Genomic DNA, 11,358 nt, shown 5'->3' on the forward strand with positions numbered 1-11,358 from the left:
AGAAGTCACAGCTGACTTTCCGTTTAGGATTTCTCACTGACTGGTTAGCACCCCAGTGCTGAGCGTGCCAACACACCTTTGTGGTGTGTCCTTTCTTCCCACAGAAGTCACACTGGACATTCCGCTGGGGATTCCATCTCTGTTGACCAGTACTTCGGTACTGAGCATTCAGAGGAATATTTCTTTTGTTTTGAACCTTTAGTTGGTTCTGGATATTTGTGACGTCCTTTCTCAGTTTCTTTGAATCTGATTGGACTTCAGAGACAGACTTATGTATGATCTCCATGTTATCATGCAAAGTTGAGTTGTCCTGAAGAAGGAATCTGAGGTCACTTAGCTTGACCTCTTCAACCTCGTCACAACGCCTGCTGAGTGCTCTAATTTTCTTATTACACTTTTTGACAAGTGTATAGAGGTCACTCAGGGCATTACCCATTTCGTTTCTGAGCTGGGGAAGTGATATTACCTCATTTGATTGCTCCTCATCGTCAGATGCAATGGAGGGGTCAGCATGCTCAGAAATGCACGGCTCAGCAAGTTCGTCAGCCATAAAACAGATCTTTGTTGACTCAGTGGCATCAGCTTTTGATGATGAAGACTCATCAATGTCGCTCCATGTTGCCACCATTACCTTTTTGCCGTTCTTCTTTTCTTTCCTCAGCGTGGGGCAGCTTGACTTAATATGGCCAGTTTGATGACATTCAAAGCATGTAATGGGCTTTGAGTTGTCCTTCTTGTATTTGCTGTCGCTGGACTCAGCTTTATACTTATCAAACTTTCTGTAAGGCTTCTTAGAATATTTGTCATTCTTTTTGAACAGCCTTTTCATCTTCCTGGTGAACATAGCCATCTCCTCATCATCTGTTGAGCTTCCATCAGTGGAGTCAGCTTTCATGACAAGGGACTTCTGCTTCTTGTCCTCAGACTTTTCCTTCACCTCGAAGTTTTTCATTGATATCTCATGGGTCAGCAGCGAGCCGATGAGTTCGTCATATTTGTAGGTGGTTAAGTCCTGAGCTTCCTCAACAGCGGTCTTCTTTGCTTGCCAGTCTTTAGGAAGACTCCTGAGTATCTTCTTGACTTGTTCTTCCTCAGTGAAGATCTTCCCAAGTCTCTTGAGCTCATTGATGATGTTTGTAAACCTTGCATTCATGTCAGATATTCCCTCATCATTGTTCATTTCAAACAGCTCATACAGTCTCATCTGCTGGTTCACCTTGGACTCCTTTACTTTATTGGTTCCTTCGTAGGTGACCTCCAGCTTCTTCCAGATCTCTTGCGCCGACTCACAACCTGAGATTTTATTATATTCTGCAGCATCGAGCGCACAGTGAAGCATGTTTATAGCCAAAGCATGATTTTGTAGCTTCTTGAGATCATCCTCTGTCCATTTGGCCTCAGCTTTAACAACTGTTTGGCCAGCCACAACTTCGACATGTACAAATGGACCTTGGACTATGGATAGCCAGGCACTCATATTTGTAGCCTGAATGAAATTTTTCATCCTATTCTTCCAGAAGGTATAGTTAGACCCGAAGAATAGGGGAGGCCGAGTAATGGATAGTCCCTCAGGTAAGATCTAAGTTGTTTGGTTTCCTGGGAGAAACCGAGTGCTGTTTTCGCCCATAGTGGGGATCAGCTCAAGGTGGTTAAACCTTTTACAGTGAGCTTTTAAGCTCTGATACCACTTGTTGGTCCCTTATCACGTTACAAGTATAGTTCCAATGGGGGGGTTAGGAACTATTTAAAAAATTTTGTTAGGGCAGACTTCTTTTTCGTGAGAAAAAAGGTTTTAACAGCGGCACTGAGTGAATAGCAAGATACTGGCTTAGTCAACTGATGACTAGGTCAGTTTCTTTGCTTGAGTCAGGAGATAGCACTTAGAGTCTATTCCTGAGCTCAGATATTCAATGCGCACAACTCAGCTTGACCTCTTTACTTGGTCAGTTTTTGTTTAAGCAAGCAATAAATATATCAACGAGTTTAAGGTTAGAAATATGTTACTCAGCAGATTTATCCAGGTTCGGCCTCCAAGCCTACGTCCTGTCCCCGGAACACGTTCCGAGATTTTGAATTCTCTACTGAGCTCTTTAACGGTAGAGCATCATACCTTTTACAATCTTAGAAACTGAGTATAACAAGAGTACCTTCCTCTATACCTCTACTCAATCCTAATCTCTCGCTGAGTACTATAACCGAGTACTCAGCCTCTCCTTTCTAATCTCTAGAAATGATAAGTGTTTGTCCTAAACAACGATTGCTAAGACACCTTAGATGATTGAATAATCACTCTAGACTTTTACACAAAAGATATGAAATTTGGTGTAAGATTGCTTTGCTTTTTCTTGTAGAACTTTGAGTAGAATTTTGGTCAGCGTAATGACTTGATCAAGTTCTGTATGGAATGAAGCAACTGAAGGGCTCTATTTATAGAGACGTCTGAGGCATCGGTCATTTCGAATTTCGAAATAACCGTTGGAGGGAAACGGCTTCCTGTCGTTGTCACCCAGTCTTGCTCAGAGCTCTCGGCCAATCAGATTTGAGTATCTTCTATCCTCGGTCAGCTTTTGGTCAGCTCGGCAGAATGTCTCTCCATTTATGGTAAGGTCAACTAGACAGCATTCTGTGTCTTCTGAACTTTACCCAAAGTGGAAACACTTTGTCTGGAAGTTGTTCTTGCTCAGCTGCTGTCTTGTACTCTTTGTCGAATCAACTCAGCAGCTTCGTCCCGAAGTTGTTCCACGAAGGTCTTCTAGATCCTTCTTCCGTTGAGCTGCGTTTTGTACATAACGACAGCGTTTTGATATACGCAGGCCGAGTTGCCTTAAACTGTTTGACTTGGGCTTTGACTTCCGTATTGGGCTTTGGGCCTTTTAATCTTTGTGTCTTATAAACAATTTAACTCAACATTGAACAAACACATTAGTAGAATAAATCAAAGCATTTAAACTTAGTGTGTTTAGAATATTTTTTAATTACTCTTAAATAATTTTGTCAAATCAAAATTATGTGGAAAGATGTTTCAACAACGGCTTCCTGTTGCTGTTTGTTGTTGCTGTTACGTTTTGCGGTTAGAAAAAACTGTTTTTCCAAAAAGCAGATATTCTCTGCTTTTGTAAAAGGCTGCTATTCAGATGTAAGAGGTAAACAGAAGGTCACTAACCAAACACCTACTACTGCTTTTCCAGATGTAAATGGCAAACAAAATGTCACTAACCAAACATCTAAAATTCTTCCTTTTGAAATGAAAATACAAACAGGAGCATGAAAAGAGCAACCAAACACTCTTAATTTTTTCACAAATACTAGTAGAACATTTATATGGATGACCAACTACTCCTACAAAAAATATTAATAAGATCAGCATGCATTAAACTAGACGTCTTTTAAAACTCACATGCATTCTCATAAAACCTCTCATTAAAATCCAAACCTATACTTTTTTTCTACCCAAACAAACAAAAATCATGATCTTCCTCTCAATCTCATTTCTCGGTTTCCTCTCCTTCCTCACCTCCTCCTTCACTCTCCTCAACTGGCTATTCAAAACATTCCTCCGGCCGCCGAAAAACCTCAACCAAACCTACGGTTCTTGGGCTCTGATCACCGGAGCTACCGACGGAATCGGCAAAGCATTCGCACATCAATTAGCCAAACAAGGCCTCAACCTAGTCTTACTAGGCAGAAACTCTACCAAACTCACCAATGTCAAAAACGAAATCGAATCAGAATCCCCAAATTCTGAAATCAGGACATTGATTTGTGATTTCTCATCAGGAGATGGGATTGAGATTGAGAGGAGGATAAAGGAAGGTGTGGAAGGGTTGGATTTGGGGGTGTTGATAAATAATGCTGGAATTACTTATCCTCAAGCTAGTTTCTTCCATGAAATTGATGAGGAAGCTTGGATGGAGATTGTTAGGGTTAATTTGGAAGGAACGACGAGGGTTACGAGAGCGGTTTTGGATGGGATGATTCGGAGGAAAAGAGGTGCTATTGTTAATATTGGTTCAGGTTCTGCCATTGTTGTACCTTCTCATCCTCTCTTTACTGTCTATGCTGCTACAAAAGCGTAAGCATCTTTTCTCAACTTCTATCTTCTCTTCTAAATCACAAAATTAACATGTTCATGGGTCGGGTTCGGCTTAAACCCGATTTAACGGATTAATGAAATTTAGAGTAATTTAAATTAATCAACAAATAAATTATTAAATAAAAAATTTATTAAATAAATTAATAAAAATAAGTTAAATAAAAATAAAAAATTTAATGAACGCAAGAAAAACTTGTTTTTTCGATAATGGTGTTACAGAAATAGAAATAATATTAAAGAAGAAACATATTTTGTGGAAATAAGAAAGATAATTTTGTTAATAAAAAATAACTACAAAAAGTCGTTCATAAAAGCTTCAAAATCCTGCAGTTGTTAGAGAAAATGTTAAATGTTGCGATTCTATAAATCTAACCAAATGCTACATTTTGGCCCTGTTTGGTGAAAAACTTTTTGGAGTAAAATTAAAGGTTTGAGAAACTTTAGAGGTTTTGACTGGTCAAACCTCTAATAGTGGTGTTTGGTGAATAAAAGTTTGAAAGGGTTTATTAGGTCTAAAAAAACTAATTTTGAAAAAGCTCATTTTAGGAATTAGCCTTTTCAATTAGCTTATTGCTCTATGGCCCTGTTTGGGAATTAGCTGTTAGCTGTTAGCTGATTACATTAGCTGATTTGACTAGCTGTTTGTGTAGACCTGTTTGGTAAAAATTAGCTGATTGATAATAGCGGTTTGTGCAAAAAAGACGAATAAGGGCATTAATTTTGGCGCAGGAGAAGATGGAGTCTATCTATTAGGGTTAAAGAAGTCCATTAATTTTAATATTGCAAAACGCTAATTGAAAAAGCTCATTTTAAGAGCTTTTTCTAAATTAGCGTTTTCATCCCAAACCTCTCTCCACCAAACACTCCAATCAGTGGTTTCAGTGGTCAAACCTCTAAAGTTGGTCAAAACCGCTCTTTTTATCCCAAAACGCTCTTTACCAAACAGGGCTCATGTATTTTGAATGCAATTTTTACCCCTAATTATTACCTTTTAACCCTCAAATAAATATTTTATCAATATCTTTATTTGTTATTTACCCAAACAGCTACTAGCAATCAGTTAAGTTTTACCAAACAAGTTTACGCAGTCAGCTAATCAAATCAGTTGGTCAAAAAAGTAATCAGCTATCGGCTAAGAGCTATTTGCCAAACATGGTCTTTATGCGGTTTGAAATGAAATACTAAACGCTCTTCTGAAAATCTGAAACCGACACCCCATAATATTATTGTTATTCTTAGCTGGTTCAGCTGATTTTTAATTAGAGAAAATGGAAATCGTGTGATGAAAAAGAGGTAGGAGCTTAATGCAAGCTATGACTATCTAGGAATTCTATAAATATATCGTTACTTGTAATCCCTAATTTAAGTGTTACACGATTTTGGACTAAAATAAATTAAAATGAAATCAGTTGCTGACATCAGATTATATTTTTTCTGTTGTGTTTTAGAAGTGATTTTTTTTTTTTCTAATTTTCTGCACGTAATTGAAAATCTTATATGAGTTTTTTTTTTTTTTTTTAAATGATGGAATTTATATTTTGAACTCGCATGCAGAGATGAGAATTTATAAGCATTAATTTGAATTCAAGCTCTTTGGGAAATTGAATTCCTTATTTCAAAAAAAAAAAAAAAAAATCATTACTATTCGCATGGCCAAGCATTTTTAACATTTAATGCTAGCATTTATGAAACTTATTTAATTTTCCTGATTTGTGTGAATAGACCTTTATGCAATACTACATTTTGCAATACTGCATTTTAAAATAGGTGTCTTTTATGTTTACTTTGTTTTTTACTTTGTTTTTTCTACCGTTGGATGAGCTTACTTTGTCAAAGTTTATCACCATCCAATGATGGAAAAACAAAATAAGACTTACTTTGTTTTTGACAAAGTAAACATAGCCTAACCCTTCAAAATATATAAATTTTCATTGTTATATTATATAGTAAAAACAAATAAAGGAATAAGGTAGAAAAATACCTTCAACATTTACACTAAATAACAATTTTACTATTAACGTCTAAAACAGTGTAATTTTACCTTTACTATTGGTAGTCAAGAATAATTTTACACCTAACATTGACAAGTTTGGTCAATTGGAGAAATTATTCATCAAATTGTCTTCTCGGCATGAATCTTGTCATCTGCACTTTACATGTGTATCATTTTATCACTAATTAGTAATAGATCACAAATATGTTAGCATATTATTAAACGTGAAATTTAAAAAAATGAAAAAATATATTGTATCGTTTCTTTATGCAGATATATTGATCAATTGTCAAGATGTTTGTACGTTGAATACAAAAGCTATGGAATTGATGTGCAATGCCAGGTACTTTTATATATTTATTCTTTTATTTTATTTTTTTGCTGAGATAAGACGTCAATATAGGTTTAACGTTTAAAAAATATTACCAATTTAAGTCTCAATAATAGAACGTGACACGTCATTCATATTATTCTGTTAAGTTATGTCAATTATATGCAGAGAGAGAAAGTAAAACTTAACAGAGTAATATGATGATGTGTCACATTTCGTTATTGATGTCTAAATTGGTACTCTTTTTCAAACGTTAAGATTATATTGGTGTTATTTTATATATGGAGCCCATATTAATACTTTTGTAAAAACCTAAGTCTACTTTAGTACCTTACATTTTTTGATTGTATATTTGTTAATCGATATATCATTGTAATTAGTTTTAGATTAATTTAGAGAACTTAATTAGAAAATATTTCATGAAATCAATTTAGTTCCCTTGCAAATATACATAGGTAAAATTAATCGAAGTATATAAATCTTCGTTAATAGATTGCCTATTATTAAAAGTATATAATCGATAATTAATCGTGAATAATATACAAATGCAGGTGCCATTATACGTGGCAACAAAGATGACATCGAGAGTAGCAAGGATAGAAAAAACATCAATGTTTGTACCATCGGCGATAGAGTATGCAAAAGCTGCGATATATCACATAGGATATGAAGAAAGATGCACTCCTTATTGGCCTCACTCACTTCAATGGTTTTTTGCCAGCCTCGTTCCTCCCTCTTTTCTTGATTCTTGGCGTCTTTCTATTGGTATCTCTCGTAAGCTCAGTACATAGTCTCTTTGTAGTTCTTTTAACGTTTTTCGACAAACCGTGGGTACTCAAACCCCTCCTACCCAAGATATGTCCCTGTGAAATAGTTGTATTCATAGCAATAACTTTGAGAGAAGCAGTCATAAGAAATTAATGTAAATGAATGTATTTGGAAAATTCTAATTATCGCATTGAATTTGAAATTCTAATTCAAGATACATATACACATGCGAGTAGTAACGTATGTCAGTTAAGAAAGAGAAATAAATAACTAAAATAACTGAAAATTGTATGTCTTATAGTATCTAAAATAGAAAACGAAAAAGATATAATGGCTCATGATTACTCTAATAATTAGATTAGATAATATGATGATTTTTTTTAATGTTATTGGTTATCGTATCTCTGGAATGGGTTGATGATGTTGTTGCCATGAACAATGACTACCGATTGCACTAAGTCTACCCTAGTGGTCAGTGGCGGAGCCAGAGCTCAAGGTCCGGAGGGGCTCAATTGCATGAAGATTTTTTTTTTTTAATAACGACTTAAGGCTTTGATTCATAGTAGTCAAATCGAAATTTTCAAATTTTTGATAATATAAGGGTAAATTTGATCATAATTGGAAAAATTAAGATACAAAACAACTGAGATTCAATATGAAGTAAGGATAAGGTGCAAAAATACTCTAATATTTACACCTAAGAATAATTTTACCTCTAACGTATAAAATGGTGCAATTTTACCCTTAATATTGGGAGCCAAGAGCAATTTTATCCCTAACGTTGACAAGTTTGGTCAATTGGAGAAATTATTCATCAAATTATTTTCTCGGTAATGAATTTTGTAACTAAAAAATATAATTAAAAATAATAAAGGAGAATGAGGTTAATAATGATTAAAAATGATATTTAATATTGATATTTTTAAAGGAAAATGAGGTTTAAGGGAAAAAATTAAAATGAGATAAAAAGTGAAGAGAGGGAGATTTGAACACAAGACCCACTTGGATGTAGAAATGCCTTTAATTATCACTACAACCAACTATGCAAACTTAGTTTCATGTTATATAATTACATTCTACATTATAAGTATTAATTTTAACTATTTTGGGTGGGCTTCTCGGGACTGAACCACTATTCGTCAAGGGTGTTCCGGAGGGTCGGAGGGTCGGGAGACCCTCCCTTACCCTCCTAGATCCGCCCCTGCTAGTGGTTGTAAGATGCGAGAACGTTTAATCTAAATCACCATTTGTTGGTTTAACGACATTATATTTTAATGTAAGAGGTAATTGGTTTAAATATCATGAAGTTATTTTTTTTGGCTATAAAGCTTTTATATATTTGAATTTTATTTTCCAAATAACTATGTTTACTCACTTTCTAAACACTCTTTATCATTTAACCTCCCTGTAATAAAAAATATCAAAATCTTTTTTTTTTTTTTTTTTTTGAGACTCAAAAAACAACTTAAGGTTTTAAAATAAAATAATTTATAAAAATTATAAGAAACTTATAATTAAAAAAAAGACAAAAATTGTATAATTTTCAAAACAAATGGAATTGGATTTACAAAATATTAAAGATGTATATAATTTTTTTAGATAAATCACTTTTAATTTTTTAATCTCCAACCTATCAAAATGACAAAATTTTAAGATGTTTGAGATTAAATTTTTCTTATCAAACCTTAAATAGACTGTATTTTATAAAATTGTTTTAAATTCTATAAAGTTAACTCCGATATTTCGCTGCAAGCTAGATTCTTAGCTTTGCAACTAAATAAGAACTTTAATGGGTTAAATGCACAATTGGTCACTCAACTTACATGGTTATCTCAAAATGGTCACTCAACTTCAATTTATCTCAATAAAATCACTCAACTGAGTTTTGTCTCAATTAGGTCACTATGATGATTTCAGTGATTAAAAAACATCGGAATGATGACATAAGTGATACGCCAATATGAGACAACTCATATTTCTAATCGAAATGACACATGACATCCACATATGCGCCATCTGGCTATCACGTATCGATTATTTTTATGGAAAAAAAAACTAAACTTTAGTTTTTTTCATAAAAATACCCGACATATGGCTGTCACATTTCGTTTCGGTTAGATATTTGAGTTAACTCATGTTGACGTGTCGCCCATGTCATTATTTTGATGCGTTTAAACCATTAAAATTGACGGAGTGACCTAATTGGGACAAAACTCAAAGTTGAGTGATTTTATTGAGACAAATTAAAGTTGAGTGACTATTTTGAGACAACCATATAAATTCAGTGACCAATGATGTATTTAACCCGAACTTTAATAAAACCTTACTTTAACTTCGGAGGAAGACCGATCAGGTGTAGCAGAAACAAAACTTCAAAGAGTAAAAGCAGTGATCAAAAGAGGGTAGTTGAGAACCCTAGTAGAGCATGCCATTCTTGAAAAATTCATGGGCTTAATTGAAGTTATTCTTTTCTTTTCTTTTTTTCCTATGAAAAGACATACTCCTTCCATTCCCTTTCTAGCAAATTAGTTTTTTCAAATATAAATAATTCTAGAATTGCAAGAGTTTTTAGTTTAGTTTTTGATCCAAATATTAAATATTTTCTATTGCTACATGTATTTTTTGATATTCCAATACTTATTCCCCAATAGTAATATGAGAGATAATTTTTTTAGTTAACGAATATATTTCTTAATTTGTGTGAAATACTCTAGAATGATTTATATAAAGGAATGGAGGGAGTACAATAACATGAATATTCATATGGACCTTAATGATCAAGTGAATTTGGTCATTCACCGTTAGATTTAGGCTTATTAAATCTGTTTGGCTCTTTCGTGGGAAAATGCGGGCGTGCCAGAGAATTATAGTATTCTTGAACTATGGAATGAAATTGAGTGCGCTTTCTAACTTCTAAATATCAAATGATTGTAAGAATTAAAGAGATCGAAAATTCCTAAAGGGTTCAATTATCAAAACGATACCGACCTTACAGAAAATGATTGAACAACAAATAAAATAAAATTGTACTGGAAAAGATGAATGAACTTTGGATCTAAAAATTGAAACTAAGGGAATAACTGGGAATTGTAAAATGCTGAAGTCTAGAGATAATTTGCTAGAGTTTTTGCTTGGGTGTGTTGAGTTGTTCTATTGTCTTCATCGTGATTGCTTCATTTTATAGACGTTGGGGAAACTGTTGAAACACATTTCCACATAATTTTGATTTGACAAAATTGTTTAAGTATAATTGAAATACATATTCTAAACACACTAAGTTTAAATGCTTTGATTTATTCTACTAATGTGTTTGTTCAATGTTGAGTTAAATTGCTTATAAGATACAAGAATTAAAAGGCCCAATCCCAATACAATTGTCAAAGCCCAAGTCAAACAACTCAGTACTGTTGGTTCCTGGTAACTAGTTCCAAGGGGGGGGGGGGGTTAGGAACTAATTAAATTTTTTCGTGTTTTAATTGAGCTGAACAGAAGTTATTTTGAGAGTTTATTAACTCAACCTTTGGTCAGCTTGGTGAGATATATCACATGACAGCTTTAGTCAGATGTTGACCAAAGTTGATCCCTTGAGAGTTAGGAATTGACACTCTTGGAGGTTAGCTTCTAACTCAGCACCACTTACTTACTCAGGATCAGCTTAGGCAATTTATATGCTGAGTAAATAAAGCAAACAACAAATGCAGTTATAAGAGAGAGTTTAGAGATTACTCAGTATCACTTATCCTGGTTCGGCCTCTCTGCCTACGTCCAGTCCCCAGAGTCCTCCGGGCTTTTTGAATCCAATACTGAGCTCTTTAACGGTAGAGCACAAACCAATTACAAGGCAGTTGAATATGCAAGAGTACCTTCCTCTATTCGTCTACTCAACTCCTAATAAGTGCTACAACCCAGCACCTAGAATTCTCTACTACTGAAATGCTTACAACCAAACACTCAGCTTTACACTCTCAATATTTCTATTGATCACAGACTTGTTCCTTTTGAACTAAAGAACACTTTAGATGATTACAACTCAATCATTTACACATAGAATAGAAACGTCGGTGTAAGTTTCTTTTTGTATTTGAGTGCTTTTGAAACTTTCTCTCTTGTATTTTTCTTTTGATACTTCAGTTCTTTTGTTTTGGTTCTTCGATTATCCTTTTATAGACGAAA

General features: G+C 34.2%; 1 protein-coding gene across 1 annotated transcript; it reads left to right on the top strand.

Moving 5' to 3' along the window:
• The first annotated feature begins 3,403 nt into the window (after positions 1–3,403).
• LOC136229143 (very-long-chain 3-oxoacyl-CoA reductase-like protein At1g24470) lies at positions 3,404–7,398 on the top strand. The gene is made up of 3 exons (XM_066017725.1): positions 3,404–4,072; positions 6,360–6,429; positions 6,969–7,398. Exons 1-3 carry the CDS (start codon positions 3,468–3,470, stop codon positions 7,206–7,208), a joined length of 915 nt encoding a protein of 304 aa, XP_065873797.1. The 5' UTR covers positions 3,404–3,467; the 3' UTR covers positions 7,209–7,398.
• The last annotated feature ends 3,960 nt before the right edge of the window (positions 7,399–11,358 follow it).

Source organism: Euphorbia lathyris, chromosome 5 (genome assembly GCF_963576675.1).
Source record: "Euphorbia lathyris chromosome 5, ddEupLath1.1, whole genome shotgun sequence".
Taxonomy (NCBI): domain Eukaryota; kingdom Viridiplantae; phylum Streptophyta; class Magnoliopsida; order Malpighiales; family Euphorbiaceae; genus Euphorbia; species Euphorbia lathyris.

Coding starts and splice junctions, on each gene's coding strand:
- LOC136229143 (XM_066017725.1), top strand. CDS start 3,468: ATGATCTTCCTCTCAATCTCATTTCTCGGTTTCCTCTCCTTCCTCACC. Junction 4,073..6,359: donor GTCTATGCTGCTACAAAAGC/GTAAGCATCTTT, acceptor TTCTTTATGCAG/ATATATTGATCAATTGTCAA. Junction 6,430..6,968: donor GAATTGATGTGCAATGCCAG/GTACTTTTATAT, acceptor ATACAAATGCAG/GTGCCATTATACGTGGCAAC.